Source organism: Hypanus sabinus, chromosome 7, assembly GCF_030144855.1.
Source record: "Hypanus sabinus isolate sHypSab1 chromosome 7, sHypSab1.hap1, whole genome shotgun sequence".
Classification (NCBI taxonomy): Eukaryota; Metazoa; Chordata; class Chondrichthyes; order Myliobatiformes; family Dasyatidae; genus Hypanus; species Hypanus sabinus.
The window spans coordinates 30,441,684-30,469,621 of NC_082712.1; the positions used below are offsets into that span (position 1 = coordinate 30,441,684).

General features: G+C 40.0%; 1 protein-coding gene across 1 annotated transcript in view; it reads left to right on the forward strand.

The window, feature by feature from the left end:
• LOC132396636 (cadherin-related family member 2-like) overlaps nucleotides 1-27,938 on the forward strand; it is a 143,785-nt gene that overhangs the window by 70,717 nt on the left and 45,130 nt on the right. Inside the window, exons 16-21 of the mRNA XM_059974351.1 lie at nucleotides 3,159-3,398; nucleotides 6,605-6,674; nucleotides 7,404-8,009; nucleotides 9,314-9,385; nucleotides 24,704-24,753; nucleotides 27,777-27,937. Coding sequence (XP_059830334.1) covers nucleotides 3,159-3,398; nucleotides 6,605-6,674; nucleotides 7,404-8,009; nucleotides 9,314-9,385; nucleotides 24,704-24,753; nucleotides 27,777-27,937 — 1,199 coding nt within the window. The remainder of the gene's footprint in view (nucleotides 1-3,158; nucleotides 3,399-6,604; nucleotides 6,675-7,403; nucleotides 8,010-9,313; nucleotides 9,386-24,703; nucleotides 24,754-27,776; nucleotide 27,938) is intronic.

Consider the following 27,938-nt stretch of genomic DNA (forward strand, 5'->3'; position numbering starts at 1 on the left):
AGGCAACACTGGATGCACGACAATTCTGGCAGGGTTTGTAGGACATTACTTCCTAGAAAGTGAAACCAAATAGCTTGAATGGCAGCGATGTTTCACTACCAGATGAACTCAACGCCGTCTATGCACGCTTTGAAAAGGAGAAAATAACTGCAGCTGTGAAGATCCCTGCTGCACCCAGTGACCCTGTGATCTCTGTCTCGGAGGCCGATGTTAGGCTGACTTTAAAGAGGGTGAACCCTCGCAAGGCGGAAGGCCCTGACAGAGTACCTGGTAAGGCTCTGAAATCTTGTGCCAATCAACTGGCGGCAGTATTCAAGGACATTTTCAACCTTTCACTGTTATGGGTGGAAGTTCCCACTTGCTTCAAAAAGGCAACAATTATAACAGTGCCTAAGAAAAATAACGTGAGCTGCCTTAATGACTATCGCCCGGTAGCATTCACATTGACAGTGAGAGGTTGGTCATGACTAGACTGAACTCCTGCCTCAGCAGTGACCTGGACCCACTGCAATTTGCCTATCGCTATGATAGATCAACAGCAGACACAATCTCAATGGTTCCTCACATGACCTTAGACCACCTGGACAATATAAACACCTATGTCAGGATGCTGTTCTTCGACTATAGCTCAGCATTTAACACCATCATTCCCACAATCCTGATTGGTAAGTTACAGAACTTGATTCTTTGTACCTCCCTCTGCAAATGGATACTCGACTTCCTAACCGGAAGACCAGAATCTGTGTGGATTGGTGATAATATCTCCTCCTCACTGACGATCAACAGTGTTGCACCTCAGGGTGTGTGCTTAGCCCACTGCTCTATTCTCTCTATATACCCATGACTCTGTGGCTAGGCATAGCTTAAAAACTATCTATAAATTTGCTGATGATACAACCATTGTTGGTAGAATCTCAGACGGAGACGAGTGGGTGTACTGGAGCAAGATATACCAACTAGTGGAGTGATGTCACAGCAAAAACCTTGCACAATGTCAGTAAGACAAAAGAGCTGATTGTGGACTTCAGGAAGGGTAAGACAAAGGAACGCATACTAATCCTCACAGGGGGATCTCTGAGGACCTAACCTGGTCCCAACATATCAATGCAGCTATAAAGAAGACAACACAGTGACTATACTTCATTAGGAGTTGGGAGAGATTTGGTATGTCAACTAAAACACTCACTAACTTCTATAGATGTACCATGGAGAGCATTCTGACAGGCTGCATCAATGTCTGGTATGGAGGAGCTACTGCACAGGACTGAAAGAAGCTGCAGAGGGTCATACATTTAGTCAGCTCCATCTTGGGTACTGGCCTACAAAGTACCCAGGGGATCTTCAAGGAGCGGTGCCTCAGAAAGGCAGCTTCCATTATTAAGGACCCTCAGGGCGTGCCCTTTTCTCACTGTTATGTTCTATGGATACAGTAGTGAAGTTTAAGAGACTACAAGACAGGTATGTGGAGGAATTTAAGGTGGGGGGTTATATGGGAGGCAGGATTTTAGGGTTGGCACAACATTGTGGGCCAAAGGGCCTGTAATGTGCTGTACTATTCTATGTTACCATCAGGTAGGAGGTACAGAGGTCTGAAGGCACACACTCAGCGATTCAGGAACAGCTTCTTTTCCTCTGCCATCTGATTCCTAAATGGACATCGAACCCGTGAACACTAACTCACTTTTTAAATATATATTATTTTTGTTTTTGCATGATTTTTAATCTATTCAACATGCATATACTGTAATTTATTTACTTACTTTTAAATTCTTCTTCTATATTACACATTGCATTGAACTGCTGCTAAGTTAACAAATTCCACGTCACGTGCCGGTGATAATAAACCTGATTCTGATTCTGATTCTGAATCTCTTCTGAACGTGAGCTTAATCACATCCTTCCTATTGTATGACAACCTGTTCTGCAGACAATCAGCAAAGTGTGGTTTCACCAAAATCATGTACAGATGTACCATGACATCCAGCTCTTGTACTCAATTGGCAAGAGGTATCGGTAGTGAAAGACTTTCAAGTGATCACAGTAAAATCCATTCAGTATGAGCAACCTCTTAAATTAAACACAAAAGAAAACCCTGGGAGTAGGAATAGGCCATTTGGCCCTTCAAACCTGTCCCATTATTCAATGTGATCATGGCTGAATTTCCCCAGGTCCCATCTCCTCTTCTGTGCCTATTATTTATGACATCCAATTCCAAGATCTTTCAAAAATATATCTGGTGTCTTTTGAAATTTCCTTACAATCCACAATCCTTCTAGGGTTATCTGAAATAAACTGTTATAAGTGGCAGGGTTCAATTCCCGCTGCTCTCTGTGAGGAGTTTGCATGTTTTCCCCATGACCACGTAAGTTTCCTTCGGATGCTCCCGTTTCCTGCTGCATTCCAAAGACAAACGGGTTAGCAAAGGTTGGTAAGTTGCGGGCATGTTATGCTGCTGCCAGAGCATGACAGCTCTTGCTGGCTTTCCCCAACACTTGTTTGGATTGCGTTGGTCATTGACGCAAAGAACGCATTTCACTGGATGCTTTGATGTTTCAATGTACGTGTGACAAATAAAGCTTACCTTTAATCTTTAATAAATCTAATAATTACATTCCTTTCCACGTTCACATTCTTGACATGCTTGAAGTCCCATAAGGCAATAATGCAGAGGACTTGATTAATTTAAACCAAAATACTCTTTACTCATTCACTTTGATCTCAGTCTGTACCACAAGATAAGTGATGGTAATCCAACAGCCAGTTTCACAGCCCACCTGATTTTCCTTTCCTCCTATTTCCTTCATATGTTTCACTTAGGACTGGACCTAATCTTACAAAATACAAGCAGGTTACTTGTGTGTGTTCTTTTACTGTGAGAATCTATTTGGACCTTTCTCTGATGTAATAAAACAATATTTGTTAATATAGGGATACTTGCCTGTTTTGTGTAAAATCTCCACACATAGATAGGTCTTCAGAATGAACTCACTTATAGTAATACTTAGCCACTAAATCACCTGGTAAGCTGCTAACCTTCAGTTAATCTTCAATGATTAACTCAAGTTATTGACGCATAATCAATTTTCATCTTTCAGCTAATATGATTTACAACAGTAAGACCAAATCTCATTAATGTTCTTGTACTTTATAATTTCCAGGCTTTTGACAGGGACCAAGAGAATTCCCCAAACAGTGAAATTGCATACAAAATCATTGATGGAGATCTTACTGAACATTTTATAATTAATTGCTCCAATGGAGTAATATCTGTTGTCAAGCCACTGGACAGAGAATCAATGGACCCTTCTTTGAATGGAGTTATTAATCTGATTATCCAAGCCAAAGATGGTGGTAATCCAGCTCTCAGCTCCTCAGTGCAAGTTGCCATCACAGTTGAGGTATGATAATAAAACATTTGTCCTCAATTCTATATATTTTTAAAATTGCTTACAGAATCTAGCTGTCATTAACAATGACAGCAATTATAGTACGTTACTGATCGTCTTTGAACTGAGGATCTGATTGTTGTTGGGATGGTCTCCTCATATACAGTCGAAACTAGGCAAGGACAGCATATCATAAACACAAAATGCTGGAAATCCAAAGCAACACATGCAGAATCCTGAATGAACTCAGCAGGTCAGGAGCATCAATAGAAATGAATAAACAGTTGACGTTTTATTCCTGAAGGATATTAGTGAAGCAAATTGGTTTTTACAATAATTTAGTAACTTCATAGCCAGCATTGCTAGGATGAGCTTTAATTCCATGTTTTATTTAATTATCTGAAATTAAATTCCCTGGTGCCAGGACAGAAATCAAATACATATCTCTGGAATAGTCTGAAATATTACTCAAGTAATTTTACCATTATATGTTTCTCTAGTAATCATTTATACTAAATGTGGAATTTCATTGCCAATGTTCCTAAGTAGTCTATAGGTAGAGCAGAATCAGAATCTGGTTTAATATCACTGGATATGTCATTCAATCTGTTGTTTTGTGGCAGCAGTACAGTGCAATTCCCCAAATAATTATAAATTAAAATAAGAAATACATTTTGCTCTCTTTTTGCAATACATATTTAATTTAATGTCTATCATGCACACACATATATATATTTTTTAAATATATGATAGACATTAAATTAAATAAGTATTGCAAAAAGTGAGTAAAAAAATAGTAATATAGAGTTCATTGGTTGGTTTGTTGTCCATTCAGAAATCTGACGGTGGAGAGGAAGAAGCTATTTCCAACACATGATTGTGTGTCTTGTACTATTTCCAACACATGATTGTGTGTCTTGTACTATTTCCAACACATGATTGTGTGATTGTACGTCCTCCCTAATGGTAGCAATGAGAAGAGGACACAATTGTGATACCCTACTACTCATCTTTTTCTCTGTTAAAACTAGGCCATGACAAATGCCTTGAAATTTTCAGTCAATTAAGTCAAACAAGTTTCAAAGTTAAATAAATGGCTTTCTTTCAAGGTCAATTTGTATCTGTAAGCATCTTGAAAGTTCTTTTTTGTTTAATGACCTCCCAAAAGCCATAGAGAAAGTGGAAAAAAATTATCTTTTGTCTCTAGAATTAAAGAAGTGCAAGAGCATTGGCTGCCTGTTGTATTCCCCTTCTTGTATTCCATTTGCTTCAGTGCAGGGGAGCAGCCAGTTGTAATCCCACTGGGGGAAGTGGAGGGACCATCACTTTCTGCTGCTAGTCCACCCTATGCCTCACAAGGGAATGAGGTGACACCCAGGCCCCTCTTGTACATGATCTCCCTGTCCATCTACTTCTACACTCTCCCTCCACCTCTCATTTGTCCATCATTGTCTATTCCACTGACTTTTAGCCTCTTTTGTGGGCTCCCTTTTTAAAGAAACTTGACGTACTTTAACTCTAAAACTGTGTCTCAAGAAAGGTTCTAGGTCCACATTCGTGCTTGTTTGAAATCATTTGGAAGAACAAATTCATGATTTCTGAACTTCTGGCCAAAAATATTGTTCAGAAGAGAGAATTGTGCTATTGTCTGCTGGAATATTATTCACGAGCGCAACCAGAGGCTGTGGCACGCTGGGAATGATCACCTAAACTGGTATATCCATAGTTGCTCTTTAGAAGATGATGTTGAATTGTCTTGAATCACTACAATCCTTCAGATGCAAGAATGTATGTGAGGAGTTCAATGTACTTCCAAGTCAGCAAGGTGTGGTCTGGAGAGGAACCTACACTTAATGATAGACCTGCGTTCCTCTGGGCATTGGAGCTCATGGATTTATACTGTAATATCAGCGTTGGTTGAGCAGGCAATTGAAATGCATTTTGTATATGGTACATACCATGAGCCAGCAGTGGAGGGTTTGAATGTTTAGCATGGTTTATGGGGTGCCAATACAGTTAGCTGCCTTGTCCAAGGGAAGATGGCTGCTCTCATCTAGACAACTGGAGAGTTTTCCATCACAATCTTGACGTAGCTTGTAGGCAGCGAAAATGTTTCAACAAGGAGAGTAGGGGTGAGTTGGTAGCTCAGTGGTTAGCATAATCTTTTACAGTACCAGCTGTAAGATCCCTGCCATTGTCTGTAAGTTTGTACATACACCCCAGAACCATGTGGGTTTCCCCTGGGTTCACCAGTTTCTTCCCACACTCCAAAGATGTGAAGTTAGGGTTAGTAAGTTATAGGCACGCTACGTCGGCACCGGAGGCATGGTGGCACTTCTGAACTGCCCCAGCACATCATGTACTGTGCTGGTCATTGTTGCAAACAATGCATTTCACCATAAGTTTCAATGTACACGTGGCAAATAAAGCTAATCTTTCTCTTTTCTTTAGATCCTACACTTTTAAAAGGATTTGATAGTGTGCTGAGAAGAACTTTATTCATTGATCAAATCATACTGTAGATTATAAAGTATAGAGTTTTTGATATTGGTAATTTCACAGCAACAAAAACTAAAGTGCTGATTAGTCATAGTCCCAGAGAGTGGCAGGGAAGACTAAGGGGATGGAACTCTTCTCACTTTGTCATAACTCAGTCCATATGCTTGGTATCAGTCTCAAGTTTCTTCTTAAAGTTGTTTTCAGAGCTCAGCTCTTGTGTCTGGATATTCAATATCAAAAGACAAAAAACAATTACTTCAATTCAGTATTAGAAATGTGAAAGATTAGAGTTTTCATCCACATTGAAAACTTGCCACTAACTTAATCACATACCAAGACACTGTCTAAGGCCGATCTGAACTTCTCCCACCATCAACATCCCATTTGCTCCGAGGATGAGCTCCAACCCCATAATCCCTGTACCAACTGTCAATTCTACTAAAGGCAGTCCACACCTTCCCTAACCCTGGCCATTATTCACTTCTGTCCTGTTGTCATCGTTCAGTAGAACTTTCAATCCACGGGACTGAAAATACCATTTCAATTCCTGAAACATCTTAGAAATCTATTTAACATTTCTGATCAACTCACAGTTTAATCTCATTGATTATGTGACAGAAGATGTGTAATCATTGGATAATGTAGTAGATTAATAATTAGTTTCTAACCAGTGTATTTCGAACAAATGAATAAACTACCATTAATATTGTATATTTCAGGATATGAACGATAATGGCCCGGTTTTTAACCAAAGCGCATATTTTGTCACTATTCCTGAAGACCAGCAGGGTAAGAACTGTTGATGAGATAAAGAGGTAATTAAATTCTAAGTAGTGTAAATTCATCCTCAGTTGCTTGCAATAAACATATATTTATTGTAGCAGCTGTGCCTTCTCTATAACGTAGATGAATCAAAGGAGCTGGGTTGGTGCTAAATATGTGAGGATGAACTGTGTTATGCTGATTTAAATTTACTAAAAATGAACGGATAAACTACTCATCAGTCATATTTATTCCACAGACCCCCAGTGTTGTGAAATGAATTAGCTTTACTGTCTCAGTGTCAGGACAGAGATATTGACAACTTTTTTCCATTCAGCAGGTTGGATGGTAGAAATAATTATTCACACAAACCACAAATGTGGAATCTCCACAATGTGAAGTGATATATGAGCCTGGAAGTTTTCTTTTCTCATTACAATCAGGGAAATCTGAAATCTGGGCACATTCCAATAGAGTGTTTTAAACATCATGGAATATTTGATGTAGATGTAAAGAAAAATTTGCATTTATATGTTGACTTTGGATAGTGCAAAGCCCTTAAAGGTCAATAGAGAGTGGCTACCTCTGTAACGGTTTCTGCATAGATTTCTAGATGAAAATCTTACACCTCAAAAAGAGATCAATTTAAATTAAACACTGATAATTTTGCATATCTTAGGTTTTAAGATATTGACATGGTTTACCAATAGAATGACAATTTTGACTGAAATAAACCAACTTAATATTTTGTTTTAGATTGCTGTATTTTTGAGGTACACGTTTCGGACAGTGATGTAACTGATTTAAACCGGCTGGTAACCTACAGAATTGAAGATGGGGCAAGGGGCCAGTTTATTATCAGCACTGGGAAAGGAGCCCTACCGCATTCGGCATGCATCCGTTTATCTCCAGAGAGCAGGCTTGATTATGATGGTGGTCCGCGGAAATATAGACTAACTGTGGCAGCCACTGATTTCGGGTATGATCCAAATACAAGCTACACAACCATCAATGTGGATATCTTAGATGCAAATGATGAGGCTCCTGTTCTCATTAGAAGTTCACTCTATGACGTGTTTACAAGTGAAAATGGAATAATCAATACAACCATCAGAACAATCCGGGCTTTTGATTCAGACACTGACGCAGAATTGCACTTCTTTATCAGAGGAGCTGAATGTCTTGATGGGTCAGGGGAAAGGATGAACAGTTCACTCTGTAAAAACTGGTTCCGACTGGCAGAGCGATCTGGAGCTTTGATCTACAGTGGTCCTGTTGACCGGGAAAGAATTGAAGCTGTTTTGCTCAGAGTACAAGTTGTGGACTACAACACTGTGCATTCTTCAAACATGAGTGAGGAAGGTCAGCTCTATTTGATCAGTAGTCTAGAAACTACTTGGGCTCTGCTTCTATAAGCATAGAAATTTATCAACGCAACATGCTGGGCACAATTCACATAAGTTTTGTTAGCGCTAAATTAATCAGGCCTGGTTTTTGAGTAACTGTAGCAGGTCCCTGAAACAGAAGTTGAATATCTGTATGGGCCTTAAAACTAACTTTACCACTACTAGGATCACTCATTGATCTGAGTGGTCACACACAGGAAATTGTTTCCTCCACTGCATTGCACTTCTGAAAACCATAGCCATATCCATGACAACCACCTTCTCCTTACCCACTTACCTCAATTAAGCCCTGCAGAATTACGGGGGTGGACAGGGCAGATCCCACCGGCAACCCACTGACTAAAAAGTTGACTTCTAGTCCATTTAACATAGATTTCTATTCAACTTGTGGTCTACCAATTGATTTCTAATATGTCGAAGGTTGACTGACGGGTTCAAACTTCCATGCCCATACAATGCAATGCAAGTCAAAAACACCCTGGAAGTCAGATGCAGACACATCTCACCTCTCTCTGGTGAGTCAAAGGAGGGTCAGGTACATTTCAGGCCTGTCCGACCTCTCAGCTTTACACCTTTACACCAGTTTACCTGGTGAAGCCCCAATCATTTGAATGGTCTTGCTGGCATTCACTTAAAAGGCAATTTTAGGTAATATTTTCATTTATATTTTTATGTATGTTTCAACTAATTATAGCAATTTTTAAATACTTATCATTTCAAATTTAATTTTTAACAACCATCTTTAAATAACATAATGTTTTGCAATTGTTTTATGCAAGATATTTGGAAACAGAGAACAGGTGTTCTGATGGCACACAACTTTAGAGGACCAAAGGGAACGTCAAGCCAATGGGCAAGGCCTTACACTTTATTTCTATCTTGGGGCCCCATCACTGCACAAAGACCACTGTTTCTTGTGCAAGGAGGCAACTGCATTGTTGACCATGGGTAATGATGGGAAGTGACTTTTAAGCAAGAGTGGGTTTGACCAAGGTAACACCTATTAATCCCTGGCTTTTGATTCTGATCAATTGCCTTGCATAGTTCAATTTCCAGACCAAAATCTCCTGGAAGTCAAGGTCCTAGGGTTTATGTTATTGGTATGGGCCTTTAACTCCCACATAATTTCCTGGCTGGGTTTTACAGTAATCTATTACTGGAGGGAGGGCAATCAATCCATCTTTGCCGAGCTTCTACTTCCCAAACATCTTTAAGAGTTTGCCAATATGAATGACATTAATCATTACTTTGTATTTTTAGGGCACATTAAAATTATCATTACTGATGAAAATGACAATGCACCTGTATTTTCTAAAACAGAAACTAAAAAAGGTGAGTGAAGATTATCAACATCAAGAGAAAATTGCATAACGATATTTTAGAATAATTAGACTAATCTGAAATTTTCTCTGCAATTGAGGATTTAATAATAGCTGCAATAGTCGCACGTTTATTTACTTACTTAAGACCATCACCCCTACAGCACATAGGCCACCAACAGCAGCTCACCAGAGTCCTTGTTTCTAGGTCAGTCCTTCAAGTTGTTTTCAAAGATCCTTCCCTTGCCAGGGATGTGATCTTTGGAGGTTCTTTTGGCATTTCTATAGCTCTGGGGTTTTAAAGATGGGTTGGGGTTGCTAGCCATATGCTCTACCCGCTTCCTTTCGCAGTCGGGCTTGGGACTACCCATGATGGGGTTCAGTCCCACGTTTATTGTAGTAAACCATTAGTTTACTTTTCAATGAATGGCACTGAATTTACAGCATAGGAACAGGCCTTTTGGTCTAAGTGATTAATGCTTCAGCAGTAATTACACTCCACTAAATGCTGTGCTCCCATTTTACTTTACCATAGCATTAAGTTAATTAATTGTGTACAAAGAGTGTAACATGCACAGAGGTAAAAAGCAGCTAACCTCATATAAACCTGGGCCTTGGCTTCCGGAAGAGAATTGTCAGGATTCAACATAGTGTCTGGACCTTCATTCTTGTTAAAAGTTCTGATTATTGAAGGTATCTTAGCACAGCTTAATGGTAGTGCTACATCACCCAGTCACCTCAGAACAAGGATGTGCACCTAAGGTTAGGCAGGGCCAGGCAGCTAATATGGTGGTGTTGTCATATGAAGAAGCTTTTCAGTGCTAGCGCAAGGAATGAGAACTTCCCCAGACCTACTGACAAAGGGGCAGCCAGTCCTACACCAGCCACCAGGAGAGCACGTGGATAGAAATGCAAGACTTGAGTTTAAAACCACAATAGCTTTTACTATTCTTCAAGTTACCTGAGGACCGATTTACAGTAAAACACTTAATTAAGGCCAGTTTTGTTAATTGAAAAGGCTGGATGAAATACATGTTGAGTACTTTGGTACAATGTTCACAATGCCCAAAGACTGGAAGGCTATTTATTACAGAGAAAATTCATAAATCAAGGACACACACCCCAAAGAGTCAATGGTGTTTTTGTGACAAGATGTATGTTTAACATCTGTAAATCACAGAACACCTGCAGCTGCAAGCAAAGGAAATCACAGCACCAAACTAAATACCTTCAAGTATTCAGAGCTTCCAAAAAAATATAAAAGTCAACTTCCTTCTGAAGAAAATACTTTTTCAGCATGGCCTTTGGATTAGTTCCTAAAGGCAAACAGCAAAACTAAACCTCATAATAAACCTGTCTACGCTCATCGCCAAAAGATACCATTTCCCCACATTCAACCTGTCTAGTCCCCTCACAATTATAAAAAAGTACTTTATCGTTGAAGGTGTTGACTATTCATCAATGAACTAGGTTAGGCAAATCACCTTCTTTTTCATCCCCGCACCTATTTGGCACATCAGGCGGCAACCTTGTTATTTCTTCAGTGTTTTATCTGTTTTATGCTATGTTGCTAGCTTGACACTCAACTACAGTTAGACCTCATGCAAGGAGCTGGCTGGATTCGAACCCATGATCTCTCGTTCCAAAGTTTGAGTTCGGATGCCGCTACTCCACCAGCACAGTGCCAACTCACTGCACAGCTCTTAATTAATTAAAGCTTACACTTTATTGTCTCTGCACAAACAACAACATAATGATGTTGACCCCAGGCCAACAACATAAGATATGAATTCTACTGTTTCCTTTGTATCAATAGTCACTTAGACCATTTCTCCAATTATAAAAGCAAATTAGAATATCTTCTCTTGGCCACTCGATCAATCCTTTCTTCTCCCAATCCCTGGCATGGGGGTAACTCCTGGCAAAATTGAGTCAACGGAGTTCTTGCCTCTTTGCATTTGAAGCTCTAAACTCTTACAGTCTTCCTTATCAGTTCAAATTTTGCACTTCATTCTTGTTGATTCTTGGTCACCTGACTGACCTGTAACAGATTCCCATTGGATACAGTCCAAGGGCTATACAACTTCATGCCTTCGGTGACTTCTTTTGTTCTACCTGACTCTGGTTCAAGCCAGTTAAACCAGGTCACTCAGACACTAGGCTGAGAAAATAAGATTACTTCTGCAAACCTGGCATTATACACAATATATAGCTTATCTGAGAATGAACTCAGGTTTAGAAGGTCAAAAGCTGAAATTTCTTGTGTCCACGTTCAATTGCTCTGATTAGGTTATCCTAGAGCAAGAATCAGTTTATCAAACAGTTCACAAAATGGAGGTTACAGAGCAGCTTCACGAAATGACAGCATTCATTCCCTCACGCACATGGCAAGAATAAAGACACTTTGTTTATCTACTTCCAGTGTCTTTGACCCATCTGAGTTCAATGTTTTTTTCCATACTTTAATGATATTATGATCATTGTGATTGCACTAAAAGATTACCGGCAAAGATTTATTTTACCTGAAATTTATTTAATGAATATTACATAAATAGGCTAAATGCTCATTAGATATTTCTTGGCATCTGGAAAGCATTCATGAGAAGAATCAGAAAGGAATCCAAGAGCAGGATGTACAGGAGATCCTGAAAGCGATACAGTCTGGCGCTTAGCTCCTGGTAGGGTCACCCATGGTGGTAAGGTCAAAGGGGAGCTTTCTGACAAAGAGCAATCCAAACAGGACCTCAGTGATGGAGCTGGTGGCAGATGATAACACATCACAATGGAAGTGAAGGTGGAGAAAGTCCCCTGTCATTTTGCACTTCATGCCCCCAATCTGTCAAGGACGATGTGGTGACTACCCATGCATCAGCCTACCCACCTTAAACAAATTCATTTACAGATACCCTCCATTAAGAGAATCCACCCTAACATCCTGGTTATGTGAGTCCTGGATCAGCTTCTACAGTCAAGTGAGGACCCATCAAAAGACAACGACTTTGAAGAACATCATACTCGACTCGAGTGATCTCACTACAATACTACATAATGAGAGTTTGCACCAAAACTACAGATCCTCTCCCCAAGACAAATCTCTCAATTAAATGGCCTTTCACCAATCAAGCTATTATTACCATGATGATGTCTTCCCTATCGTAGCAGGTATATCGAGCTGTATCAGTTTCCGTAACAGCTAGATTTAGGCATAGAACTGAAAATTGAGATAGCTTTAAATGATCCTGACATCTGGGTTTACGTCAGCTCTCACTCACAGAACTGATTGAAACTCAGGACAAATTGTGTTACCTGATGAGGAGTGTATGAAATTAGAGGTCCCATGGGATGTGTGAAACAGGTTGCATTGGTACGCCCATGTGATGGTGATGGGTGCAGGGAGAGGGTGGCAGGCACGATGCAGGTATAGAAAGAGGTGGTAGGATATCTTTGGAGCAGAGGTGAGATCTAAGTGGGTTATAAATGCTGGTATAGACATTTGGCAGGGTGGCAAGTTTCTATAGTTTCTTTGCAATTCTGTGTCAATCTCCTCACACTCATATCCCCTCACTAGACAATATGCCCTTGTTCCTTTTGTGAGGCTCCCAGAATTCTGTAGTACATTGCCACCCACAGCCAGACAACCGGCTTCTTCGTTCTGCCTCCTGTTTCAACACCAGAATTACTTTGCATCCATCATGGCTCAAATTAAAACAAAATTGCATGCAGCCAGCTTCAGTCTTCCTGGCTACCAGAGTAAAGAAAATCATTAAATCTTTCTACAAAGATGATTAATTGTGGTCAGGGCCACCCTTGGGCCCAATAATGTGCCATGACTGGTATGTACTCAGATTTTGGGAAATACTTGTGGAATCTATATAACAAATTTGCAAATGGTGGGGAACAGATTTAATAGTTTGGCTAATCATAAGGGACCTTTAAGAATGCAGCCATATTATTCAGATTTATTTGAACAGGCTTGTGTGTCTCCAGCAGCTCCAACAAAGAAACTTGCTATTATTTAGATGTGTTGAAATGTTGTTGAAGTTTTTTTTAGCACTTTTAAGAAAATTGGTATTATGAAGTAAGACAAGGAGTCGGTTGCTTGAACTCTTCATTTGAAATATCTATTAGATTTTGACAGATCTACTAATTCCAATTAAGCCTTGATATCCTTGGAAGAATTCAATCTTTCCCAATATTGAAAATTTTAATTCGGCAAATATCTACACCCTCCAAACAAAGAATTCTAGGCCTTTTATGCAAAAGTAATGCAGGAATATTTTTATCTGGACTAGGTCATTTACTTTGGAGTGAAAAGGCAACTGTCATGATATTGGCCCAGACATTCTGTAAGTGATTGACCTTAGTATGGCTGACATGCTCCCAGTAATGGTCCCGCAACAAATTATGTTGTAGCTTCCCCATTACCAGTTTCCTTCAGTGCTGGAAAAGAGTAGTCTTTTTCTGGGGGGTGGGTGGGGGCTAACCTGTTAACATTTGCTGTTCACTAGAAAAAAAATTGGTACAGGGTTCAGAAATGAGACAGGAGCCATCTCATTTTGACATCACTGGCATTGCCTTAGCCCCACACATCCCTCCACCCCTTCTATCCTAACTTGCACTTTTCCCTGACAAAAGATTACAGACCTGAAACTTCGACTGTTCCCCTTTCTACAGATGCTGCCTGACCTGCTGAGTTTTTCAAACATTTTCTTTTTTCAGTTAAGTGTGATATTGATATTTTACATATAGCCTCACTTGGTCAAGATAATGGAATCTACATAATAGTGCTCCCCTGATTGTTCTCAGATTTATTACACCAAGCAATTCCTGTTTCGGTGCTGACTCCTGATCAGCCTTAGCTCTGAGTGGTCCCAAGACACTCACAGTTTTGGATTTGATTAGGGTGGATACATACAAGAAGATGGCTACCCAGGTGAATGTGAGATCACTGTAAAAAGCTCTTTCACCTGTATTTCCATCTCCATGGCAATCTTTCAGATGCAGGCATGGGAAGAGCTGGGCTGGGCTGAAGAGCAGTGATCCCAAAGTAAATCCGCTTTTACCAGTTAAGTCTTGACCGCTGGGCAGGTTCCAGCACCCAGCCATTAGCAAAACTCTGCACAGAATAAGAAGCATAATGAGGTTGCAGTCACTGCCATTAAGCCACTTCAACTCATCCTATTGCTGACATTTCCTTTATTCTGCACATCTCTCACCCAACTTCTCTTCTATTCAAAACTAATACACATTTTTAACTCTTTGCCAATTCTAGTAAAGGATTGCAAGTAGGAAACATGGACTGTATCTCTTGCCACAGATGCTGCCTGACATGCTGAGCTTTTCAGCAACTTCTGTGATTGTTGAATATTTAGATATTGTACTTAAATGCATCTCAGCGAGATTTAGATATAAAGATGAAAAAGGAGTGCTTTGTGTACTTTGGCAGATGAATGGGATGTCTTGTGAACAAGGACACTGACAAGGTGGAAGACTGGCCAAGAGAGTATTATGAAATCAAATGCAGAGATGATAAAACCCTTTAATTTCCATGCCATGTCATAAATGTTTAAGAGCCAATAAATTACTTGTGACATGAGTTGTGAAATGTTCTTGATGGCATGAACATTTATTTCTCTAACTTCCAGTAATTGCTCCACCCAACCCTCTTCTCTCTTTTTCAATTCCCTTTTCTAGTTACCCTCTCACCCCTTCACTTCTCCTCACCTGCCCATCACTTTCCTCTGGTGCCCTTCCTTCTTCTCTTTCTTCCATGGTCCACTGTCAACTCCTATCAAATTCCTTCTTCTTCAGCCCATCTATCATCTCCCAGCTTCTTACTTCAACCCCCTCCCCTACCCCTCACCTGGTTTCACTTAAATAATAATACCATTGAGAACATCTACCATAAACACTGCCTGGGCAGGACAAAAAGCATTATTGAGGATGCATCTCACCCTAACCATGGACATTTTACTCAACTCCCTTCCAGTAGGCACTACAGGAGCCTCCGCTCCCACACCAGCAGGCACAGGAAGAGCTTCTTCCCTGAGGCTGTGACCCTGCTGAACATCACATCACAGTATCGCACCCATATTGTACTGTCTCAGTACTTTTATATTTGTGTGCTGTAGCACTTACTCTTTATTTGCAGTTATTTTGTAAATAACACTATTCTTTGCATTTCTGGTGGGATGCTAACTGCATTTCATTGGCTTTGTATCTGTACTCGGCACAATGACAATAAAGTTGAATCTAATCTAGTCTAATATATAACATTACTTAAATCCATGAGTCAACACAAGACATGCAATTCACCAGCACCCTAGGAGAGGTATTCCATTCAATCCACTGACTTCCTTAGGTTACTATATAGGCCCTAAATGCAACTGACAGTCTTTTGGTTTTTTTCTGGCTGTCTAGTCCTACAAAGACCCAGTATAATATAACCCAAATGGAATAGGACCTCCTCACTGATGTGTAAGATATACGCTTTCCTCTTGCTGTATCATCTGCACCCATTCCATGTCGCAGTCTATACTTCCCACCTGTTAAAAATAGCTTCTATAGAAGGAATTGTGAATAAGCAATTGGATTTTGGAATAAACTTCATAATCATTTATCAGAATCATGTGAAGATTGCCCTAGGAATTGATCTATTGCGTCAGTGGTACCAAGACATAATATAATAATACATAATATCTCACCGACAAACCACGAGACTGATATGGGTAACATACGAAGTGTTATTTAGTAGGCACACTATTGCTTTGCAGGATCCTGGGATATTGAGGGGAAGGGTAAAAAAAAGAGACTTCTCCCTCTTGTGGTTGATCTGTTTCTTTGTCATTGTGAAGCCTGTTAACCTGATTGAACATCCCGTTGAATTGGAAACAGACAGAGGCATGCCGTGGCAGTAGTTTGCAGGATCAGGTGAAGCGCTCCTAAGAATGTCTCCTTCTAGGCTGCTTCTGTTTGCGCTGGACAGTTTCTGGTTTTTGCTATCATTGCATTTTACTGCAATGTTTTTATATTAATATTTTACAGAATTAGAATCAGAATCAGGTTTGCTTGTTCCTGTTCAGTGAGCTAAATTGGATCTGCTTTGTGATCTCTCAGCTTTGCATTGGTTTTGCTTTTGCCAGAGATTTTCTCCAGGTCATTGCACCCTTTGTAATCCACTTCTGAATTAAAAGGAAGCTCACACATTCAAAGTCCTTTTCCACTTTCGTTACTCCACTCAGACCCTTTCAAGTGTTCCGGGCAACGCCACTGCTCCCATGAGAGCATCTTATTATTTGGCTAAATGTTTGCATTATTTATTCAGAGCAGACTGGCAAAATCTGTTATTCTTTGATAGTCTTTGGAACCCATTTTGTGCTTTTTATTATTAGCAGCATCTGTAGTTAGTGTTACCTGAGTGTTGTCTGCATATTTTAGCATATATTATAAATATGCCATATGGTTTGTTAAAATTAAGGAATTAGGGAAAATAGAAGTTAGATTGTCATTGGGAAAGATTGTAAGAAGCAGGACGAAGCCCACTGAGTCTGTTATCCATTCTGTTTGAGCATTACGTACATATAAAATTAAATCTGAACCAAATCCAACCTGAGTCCATACCCTGATCTGACTCTCACCATAAATATAGTTACTGATCCACCAGCGGGTGAAACACCAAATACATTGACGTAAAGCTCTTAAATTTCTGAAAGTTACTCTTTCCAAACAAAGCCTCCAAACCCAATTTCAAGAATCTGCAGTTTTATGGTAGGTGCTTTCTGGGGTCTCAAGTCCTCAACCCCACCATCACTTGTTAACAGAATCACAGAAAGTTTATGCTTGGAAGGAGACCATTCAGCCCATGAGTCTATCACAGCTCCATCTAAGAATAAACCACCTTGGGCCACTTGACCTTGCAAATTCTTTCCCTTCAGATAATTAAGCAATTTTAATTTGGAATATTAGAAATGATTCTGCTCCGACCTTACCTTGCATATGCTGTCAGTGTTCTCTCTGAAATAATGTTCTGTATGCTAGTTGTGGCTCTTTTGCCTGCTTTTTTTTCATTCTTATTTCATCCGTTCTTGAGCTATATCCATATTTTTAGATTCCCTTGCAGTCCAAAAATCTATTGCAGCCCTGAATGTGATGGAAAACCCTTGGACTTTAAGGGAGATTATTCCAACAATTTACAAGTAAAGGAATTTAATCGCCTGCTTCTTAGGTGGCCTCTAATATTCAGACAATCTACTGTGTTTCCAGTTGCTGTACTTGGAGGAAACAGCCTTTGCATTTATTCTATCAATTCTCCGAATCTAATGTTTCCAGTAAATCATTTCACATTCTTCTAAGCTTCAGTGGGGAAAGTCAATCTTATTAAATTCTTATAGAATAACTCCCTTGTTCCTGGAACCAATATAGGAACTACTCTGCACTAGTCGCAAGGTAAGTATATCCTTCTTTGCACAAAGAAATACACTAGAATCTCTTATTAGGGAATGATAACAGAGTACTTGGAAAACATCATTTGCTTGGTCCTGATGAAGGGTCTTGACCTGAAACATCGATTATTTATTCCCCTCCATTGGTGCTGCCTGACCTGCTGCACTCCTCCAGAATTTTTTGGCTGTTGCTCTGGTTTTCCACCATCTGCACAGTTTCAGAATTTGCTTGGACAGTTTTGAATTACATTTATGAAAGGGTGTTTGCCAAATCCAATAGTCTTTTGAAATTAAATATTAAACTATATTAAAGAGGACCACTGGATGTAGCAGAAGAGAATATTAGGGAATTATTTGATAATCTATACATATGATGTTATTATACAAATAGTTTCTTCACTGTGGAAGACACTAGCAGTATGGTGAAAGTTCCAGATGTCAGAGGGCATGAAGTGTGTGAAGTTACCATAACTAGAGAGAATGTTCTTGGGAAAGCAAGCATGCAGGTACAGCAGGCAGTGAAGAAAGCTAATGGCATGCTGGCCTTTATAACAAGAGGAATTGAGTATAGGAGTAAAGAGGTCCTTCTGCAGCTGTACAGGGCCCTGGTGAGACCCCACCTGGAGTATTGTGTGCAGTTTTGGTCTCCAAATTTGAGGAAGGGCATTCTTGCTACTGAGGGAGTGCAGCGTAGGTTCACAAGGTTAATTCCCGGAATAGCAGGACTGTCATATGTTGAAAGATTGGAGCGACTGGGCTTGTATACACTGGAATTTAGAAGGATGAGAGGAGATCTGATTGAAACATATAAGACTATTAAGAGATTGGACACGCTGGAGGCAGGAAGCATGTTCCCGCTGATGGGTGAGTCCAGAACTCAAGGCCATAGTTTAAGAGTAAAGGGTAGGCCATTTAGAACAGAGATGTGGAAAAACTTTTTCACCCAGAGAGTGGTGGATATGTGGAATGCTCTGCCCCAGAAGGCAGTGGAGGCCAAGTCTCTGGATGCATTCAAGAGAGAGTTAGATAGAGCTCTTATAGATAGCGGGATCAAGGGATATAGGGAGAGGGCAGGAATGGGGTACTGATTGTGTATGATTAGCCATGATCACAGTGAATGGCGGTGCTGGCTAGAAGGGCCGAAGGGCCTACTCCTGCACCTACTGTCTATTGTCTATTGAAACTGAAAGGTCTGAATGTAGGTAATTCACCTGGACTAGATGGTGTACACCCCAGAGTTCTGAAAGAGGTGGCAGAAGAGATTGTGCAGACATTGGTAGTAATTTTTCAGGAATCACTAGATTTTGGAATGGTTCTGGAAGCCTGGAAAATTGCAAATGTCATTCCACTCTTCAAGAAGGGGGAGAGGCAGAAGGAAGGAAACTATAGACCAGTTAGTCTGACCTCAGTAGTTGGGATGATGTTGGAGTCAATTTTTATGGATGAGGTCTCAGTGTACTTGGAGGCACATGATGAAATAGGCCATAGTCAGCATGGTTTCCTCAAAGGAAACTCTTGCCTGACAAATCTGTTGGAATTCTTTGAAAAACTAACAAGCAGGATAGACAAAGGAGAATTGCTTGATGTTGTATACTTGGATTTTCAGAAGGCCTGTGACAAAGTGCCACCCACCAGGCTGCTTAACAAGCTATGAGCCCATAGTATTACAGGAAAGATTCTAGCATGGATAAAGCATGACTGATTGGCAGGAGGCAAAGAGTGGGAACAAAAGGAGCCTCTTCTGGCTGGCTACCAGTGACTAGTGGTTCTACAGGGGTCTGTGTTGGGACTGATTATCTTTTACGTTTTCTGTCAATGATTTGGTTGATAGAATTGATGGCTTTGTTGCAAATTTTGCAGACGATATGAAGATAGGTGGAGGGATGGGTAGTTTTGAGGAAGTAGAGAGGCTACAGAAGAACTTTAGACAGATTAGGAAATTTTGCAAGGAAGTGGCAGATGGAATACAGTGTTGGGAATTGTATGGTCACGCACTTTGGTAGAAGAAATGAAAGGGTAGACTATTTTCTAAATGGAGAGAAAATACAAAAAACTGAGGTGCAAAGGCACTTGGGAGTCCTTGTGCAGGATTCCCTAAAGGTTAATTTGCAGGTTGAGTCTGTGGTGAGGAAGGCAAATGCGAATGTTAACATCCACTTCAAAAGAACTAAAATATAAAAGCAAGGATGTAATGCTGACACTTTATAAAGCACTGGTGAGGTCTCATTTGGAGGATTGTGGGCAGTTTTGGGCCCCTCATCTGAGAAAGGATGTGCTGAAGCTGGAGAGGATTCAAAGGAAGTTCACAAAAATGATTCCAGGATTGAGTGGCTTGTCATATAAAGAGCATTTGATGGTTCTGGGCCTGTATTCACTAGAATTCAGAACAATGAGGGATGACCTCATTGAATCCTATCAAATGGTGAAAGGCCTTGAAAGAATGAATGTGGAGAGGATGTTTTCTTTGATGGCAGAGTCTAAGATCAGAGGACGCAGCCTCAGACTAGAGGGGTTTCCTTTTGGGATGGAGACGAGGAGGGATTTCTTTAGCCAAAGGGTGGTGAATCTGTGGAATTCTTTGCCACAGGCAGCTGTGGAGGCCAAATCTTTATGTATATTTAATATGGAGATTGATAGGTTCTTGATTGGTCAAGGCATAAAGACATACAGTGGGTGGGGGAAGGCAGTAGATTGGGGCTGAGAAGAAAAATTGATCAGCCATGATGAAATGGTGCAGCAGACTTGATGGGCCAAATGGCCTAATTCTCCTGTATCTTATGGTTTTAAGGTCTTAAACGTAAAAATCTTGGGATTGGAAATAAAATGTTTTCACTGGACAAGGATTTATTAATGAAGAGATTAAAAATAAATGGGTAATTTTCAGGTTGGTTGTATGCAATCACTGAGGTCAGGCAGGGATTAGAATTTTGGCTTCAGCTACTCACAATCGATATCAGGAAAAGCTTGAAAATGGAATATCCATAGAACCATAGAACATTACAGCACAGAAACAGGCCTTTTGGCCCTTCTTGGCTGTGCCAAACCATTTTTCTGCCTAGTCCCACTGACCTGCACCTGGACTATTTCCCTCCCTACACCTCTCATCCATGTACCTGTCCAAGTTTTTCTTAAATGTTAAAAGTGAGCCCGTATTTACCACTTCATCTGGCAGCTCATTCCACACTCCCAGCACTCTCTGTGTGAAGAAGCCCCCTCTAATATTCCCTTTAAACTTTTCCCCCTTCACCCTTAACCCATGTCCTCTGTTTTTTTTTCTCCCCTAGCAGTGGAAAAAGCCTGCTTGCATTCACTCTAACTATACCCGTCATAATTTTATACACCTCTATCAAATCTCCCCTCATTCTTCTACACTCCAGGGAATAAAATCCTAACCTATTCAACCTTTTTCTGTAACTCAGTTTCTCAAGTCCCAGCAACATCCTTGTAAACCTTCTCTGCACTCTTTCAACCTTATTAATATCCTTCCTGTAATTCGGTGACCAAAACTACACACAGTTCTCCAAATTCAGCCTCACCAATGTCTTATACAACCTCACCATAACATTCCAACTCTTATACTCAATACCTTGACTTATAAAGGCCAATGTACCAAAAGCTCTCTTTACTACCCTATCTACCTGTGACATCACTTTTAGGGAATTTTGTATCTGTATTCCCAGATCCCTCTGTTCTACTGCACTCCTCAGTGCCCTACCATATCTGTTGACTAAATAACAATAGGCGCGAAAGTAAATGTCGGAACCTATGAAGACATACAGATCAACTAAGTAAGCATGAATGTGGCTGTTGGAATATTTTGTGGAGAATGGTGCAAAGGACATCCTTTGAAAATTGAGAGCAAATGATAAGTAGATATCTAGGGGGACCTTTGTCTCTTTGATCACAAATCACAAAAAGTTATCACAGTTACAGCAAGCGATTAAAAGCAAATGATAATGTAATCATTTCTTCTCAGATCACGAGGGTAAAAAGCCTGGAAATTGATGAGTAATCTAAAAGGTGTGACCTAGGTTATTCTGCTGTGTATATCCATTATCTGCCTAACTCTGCAATCTTCAGTAAAGGTTATAACTCAAGGCATTGCACATAACCGAGCCACTTTTGCACACTCCAAGCACTGAGGAACGTAATCTGTGCCAATGATTCAAGATTCAAGTACATTTACTATCAAATAATATATAAATTATACAACCTTGAGATTTGCTTGCTCACAAGTAGTCACAAAGTAAGAAACCCCAAATAACCCAATTAAAGAGAAAAAATAAAAGACCAATACCTGATGTGCAAGGGAAAGAAATAAAAATACAAGTCATGCAAACAATTGAAGTGAACAACCGCATTCTGAATCAAAATTGATTCCTCAGATCAGAACCCCGGAGTAGGCCCAAAGTCTCGCTTATTGGCATGGAGAGCACAGCAGCTGGGGCAGTCCACGGAGATGACTATCGTGGAGAACGAGTGAAGTCAGCTCTTGTCCTGACTGACTCCCTGTCTTTTCAGTCTGTCTGGGCTGGCGTTTACATTGACTAAACAACGGAACAGAGAAAGGCTCCAGCACCCTGGAGAGAGGACTGAAGATCACAGAGAGTGAGCTCTCCCCTTAATCTGGGCTGGCGTTTAAATTGTCTAAACAGCGTAAGGTACCTCACACTAGGACCTGGGCAATACTGCTGCAAAGGGCTTGGGGCCTAAACCATGTCACCCAGTGACTCGGTCCGGGCCCAGATTTTGTTGCCCAGTGACATGCTTCATCACCTGGCCCAAAGCCGCTCTCAGGCCCTCCAAATCAGCTCAGATCCCAGAGTGATCAACCTTGCACCCAGGCCAGTTGCAACAAAATTGTATCTCCTCTGCCTGGGCTCCGATTTCTCCTTATGGCACCCAGAGTGATTCAACCTCACTCCCAGACCAGCTGTACAGGCATCGGAACTCCATCTGCCATAATGCGTCACCCGGACTCGCTTGACAACACTCTCCCCTTCATTGTTTCCGGCAATAATTTAACACAATTACTTCATTTTTAGTGATGTTTTTAGTCAGATTTCTTAGCTTTTTGACAACCATAAACCTGTTGCGCACATTCAGTAGCACCTTCTTAACTGGAATGATTAGCATCTTGTGAGTGGAAGAGAACCCTATTCCATGAAAGGATGCGGGAGAAGGGAATGATTGAGGATTGCAAATAATTGGGACAACTGGAAGGACAAGAGTTAAGACAGTTATTTAGTTTATGGCAGTAGAGGGACTGGGATCTGTGCCGATGTGGGGTGAGTTCATTGGGTAAATGAAGGCTGATATTGTGGAGGAGTTAGGGTTTGGAAAGGATGTAAGTAAGTGCAGTCCCAGACAGACTTGCATTATGTTTACCCAATTACCCCATTGCCCAAAAAAACGATGCTCAGAACAGCAGAGAGGTATATTGTATAGGGCTTGAGCTGATTGACTGTATTTGACATGGAGATCATATAAAAAGCATAAATGTGAATGACAATGGGAAGTGCCTAGCAAATATTCAGATTACCCACAGTGAGTGCAATGCACAAGTGGTCAATGTTATTTTCTGCTCTGGCTAAAGAAAATCAATCATTTAATAAAAAAGCACATCTCTGCACATTCAAGTTCCCAGCCCAAGAGTTTTTGCTGCAGGTACATAGAATTTTACTGAAAGCCGCCATATTTGTCAGGATGAACCTGTGTATTAGTGCATCAGATTCATTTGGACTGGGAAGGAAACACATAGACTGCTCAATGCTTGCCGTAAATCCACAAGTTTATTTTATAGAAATAATTAATCAAAATTCAATTGTGCAATATGCACAATCACGACACCAGAACAACCAAATTATAAAATTTTCAAGGACCTCAACATGGTAACACATAGGGGTATCCTGAATGGATGAATTCACACCTTAAACCAGTAACCAGTACAGTTGCATTCTCAAGGTAAGATATCAGCCCTTAAAGATTAACATGAGAAGGTTCTTCATTGAAAATGTTGCGGACCTTTGAAATTGCTTATCCAGCAGATCTGTGGGTTCTCAGCTACTGAGTATATACAAGACATAAATTGAGAGCTTTGAGAGATACGGGCTTAGAATCACATTTGAGGTAAGACTTACTAAATGATAGACACTGGAGATTTTGCAGATGGTGGAAATCACAGCAACACACAAAATTGATGAAGGAACTCAGCAGGTTACACAGCATCTATGGAGAGGAATAAATAAACAGTCGACATTTCAGGGCAAGACATTTCACCGTGGCCCAATACTTCAAATATTTATTCCTCTCCGTAGATGCTGCATGACCTGCTGAGTTCCTCCAGCATTTTGTGTGTGCTAGTCTAAATGATAGAGCATGGTTGAGGGTTCAAATAGCCTTGCTTCTTATGTTTTTGTAATTAGATCTAACTGTGTTAATTGCTACTGGCGGTAATTTAGAGAACTAACTTGCTTAAATGACTGTCTTTATACCTCTATAATATCTGTATACTTTAAATGCATTAACATTATGTAAGGACTATAACAGTAATTTATTTCTAGGTTATGATAAGGAATAGCAACAATTTTAATTGGATTGTTAATATAAAATTGAAATATATAATTCAGACTATTATCACAAATTTGCATCATCATGCACATTTTCATAGTTCTTGCATTCACAGCTATTATTCCATTGATTATATTTAGCCATTGCTTCTATATTAAGGGAATTATAGTTTACCATACTAAAACAATTGTTATTAAAATTAAATTAATCATAATTGTTTCTTGGCTACAAATGTTCTTCTTTATAGCTAATTGTATTTCTTTAAAGGGATTTAACCTGACCAATAATAAAATTAAGACCTGTTTGTATTTACCTTTCAGTTGTCATATTGGAATTTCTCACCGAGAGCTTAGAGGTTGCAGTGTTGGAGGTAGGTTACTCAATGCTTTTTAATATTTTATTTATTTGGCCAACTTTATCTGTCCCTGGCTATACAGTTGGGCTTAGCAAGTTCTCAAGATAAACCGGCAACAAATTGTGAAGATGACTAAGAAATTTTTCAGATTCTAACTTCTGCAGAACATGCAGCAGGTTCTTGTTTGGATGAAACTCCCATCAGGCCTCAACCATCAAGCAATAGGCTCCTGAACCAGCGTGGATAACTTCACTCACCTCAACACTGAACTGATCATTGAACACAACTATGAAGTCACTTTCAATGACTCTATGACTCATTTTCTCAGTACTGTATTATTTAGTTAATTACTTAATTTTTTTGTATTTGCAGTTTGTCTTCTTTTGCATATTAGTTGCTTATCTGACTTCGTATTTCTTTTTTCTATTGGAACTTACTGCAAGAAAATGAATCTCAGGGCAGTATATGTTGACAGAGACGCACTTTGATAATAAACTTACTTTGAACTTTGAACCTTGAACTCCTAGCTACAGAACAGCATAGATCATGCAGAACACTGGAAAAATCCTGTTGTCTCCTCCCACCAAACATTCCCAAGCCTGAGATGAATGTATTGACAGCTGCTTAGTGTAGCAGGTGTGCACTCTACATAGGGATTTAGCTGCAAATAAAAAGCAGAATGCTGGAAGAACCCAGTGGGCCGTAGCACCCATGAAGGCAAACAGTTTAAACTGATGTTTCAGTTTGAGACCCCAGCATTAGAACTGAGAGGGAAGAGGAAAGATTGCTAGTATTTAATAGTATGAGGGAGGTTGGGTGGAACAGAGGCTGGTTGGTGATAGGTGCAAGCAGTGGGGAGGAGATAATGTCAGATGGAAAACATACCTGGATATTGTTATACAGCATCAGCCAAGTCAAAGTTCACTCCATCGCACTTAAAAATAGACAAGGTCAGTCTATGTGCTGCTGGTTACTAGTTAACCTTCTGGCCAGATTAACCTCCTCCCCTTAGCAATGACAATTCTCTTCTCACTCTTCAAATGGATAGAAGTGATGGGATTCAGTTCCAAACTGAAGAGCATCGCTACTCCTTACGTGTTGTGTGAAAGCTCACCAGCATTTGGAGGTAATTTTGCAATTTCATGCTAAGTTGATCTGCCATGGAATAATCTGGGGGTTTATTGACATTCCATGAAATATGTTTCAATGTTCAACCAGAAGTATGAAAGTATGCCTGGTAGTGAAGAAACAGAAAGATGCTTTTAAATAAGAGCAAGAATGACCACTTCTATGTAATTAGAGCATGTGAATTTTCCATTGTTCATGCAATATACATCTAAACCTTTTGGGATATGCATAGATAGACTAGACCATAGAATAAACAACATAGCAATAACTTATTCAGCTTAGTGAGTCCATGCAGTGTTTGTGTTCCATTCAAATTTGCTCCCATTATGCTCACTTATCTTTACACAGACAAACCTCTGTCTCATTTTCCACTATATGTTTTCTCCTTAAATGCATCTATTTCATTCACTTTAGACACTTCATATCATTGATAATATTAAAGCTTCATCACTCTGTGGGCAAAGAAACTTCTGAAGTCCCCCCATTTGATGACTTATTGAATTTATTTGCTGACTTCTAATTGCTCTTCCCATTAATAGAAGCACACTTTCTCCATTAATAAAAAATCCCTATTCCTCATGAGGAACAGCACTATACCTTTTGTCTAGACACGTCGCGGCCTTCCAAACTCAGAACTGAATTCTGTAACTTGGGGTAACCCACTTTCTCTGAACTAGAGCTGGCTATTTCTGCTATAAGTCATCTGTCAGTGATATTGACTCAGCCTTTATTTCACGCCCATCTTCGCATTTATTTTTGTGCTCTCCATTACCTAACTGCCGTCATCTCAGCTTTTGTGCCATTTTTTCTCTCTCTTCAATTATACTCAACAGCTCATTGATCAGATGACCTCTGCAACTTATCCCCATGGCAATCAACATATTTCCTTTGTCTAATCCATCCTACCCCTCCAACCCCATCACCTTCTCTTCAACTTAAAGTTAATTTGCCTTCTCTCTTTTCTTCAATCTAAAAAAAGCTCTTTCATCTGAATTGTTAACTTTGATTTTCTTCCCATGGGTGCTGCCTGAATTGATGAGCATTTCCAATATTTTGTGTGTTTATTTCACTATTGACTCTAACTTTATTTTTAACAAATTTAAATGTTGGGAACAGGTAGAGGCCATTTTGTCCCTCAAGCCTGCTTTCCCATTTAGTAAGATTATGGCTGATCTATTTGTAACATCAACTCTGCCACCACTTTAACCTCATTGTTACATTTCTGTTCCTTAATTTTATGTTAACATAAGAGGTGCCTTTGATGGCTCTGGGCCTGTACTCACAGAAGTTTAGAAGAATCGGGGGAGGGTCAGTGGAATCTCATTGAAACCTATTGAGTATTGAAAGGCCTAGATAGAGTGGACATGGAGAGGGTATTTCCTATAGTGGGGGAGTCTAGGGGCATTGGGCATAGCCTCAGAACAGAAGGATGCTCCTTTATAACAGAGATGAGGAAGAATTTCTTTAGCCAGAGCATGGTGAATCTGTGGAACTCATTGCCACGGACAGCTATGGAGGCCAAGTCATTGGCTATATTTAAATTTGAGTTTTTTGGTTCTTGATTAGTAAATGTGTCAAAGGTTGAGGGGAGAAGACAGGAAATTGGGGTTGAGAGGGATAATAAATCAGCTCTGATGGAATGGCGGAGCAGCCTCGATGGGTCAAAGAGCTAAATTCTGCTCCTATGTCTTATGATCTTATTTATCCCTTGGCTATTTATTGAGTCTCAAGTCTGCTCTCCTTTTTATGTTTTATACTGTTTCATTTTTTTGTAGCTCCTTCCTACCATTGTACTTTAACATCTGCTAGAAATTGCACATATAAAACTTCAAATGTAGGAAGTGAACATACCAATTTTATTTACTAATAGCATGATTAATTGTGCAATGCAAATATTTCTGTATGTTTAGGCCACTGACAGTGATGCTGGAAAGAATGGTGCTATCACATTCCATGTTGCAAAAGTCACTTTTGCTGTGCCAGGAGCATCACCAGTCAACAAAACAGCCACAGAATTCTTTTACATTCAAACATCTTTGAACAGCAAGTATATGTGGGAAGGCAGTTTACGG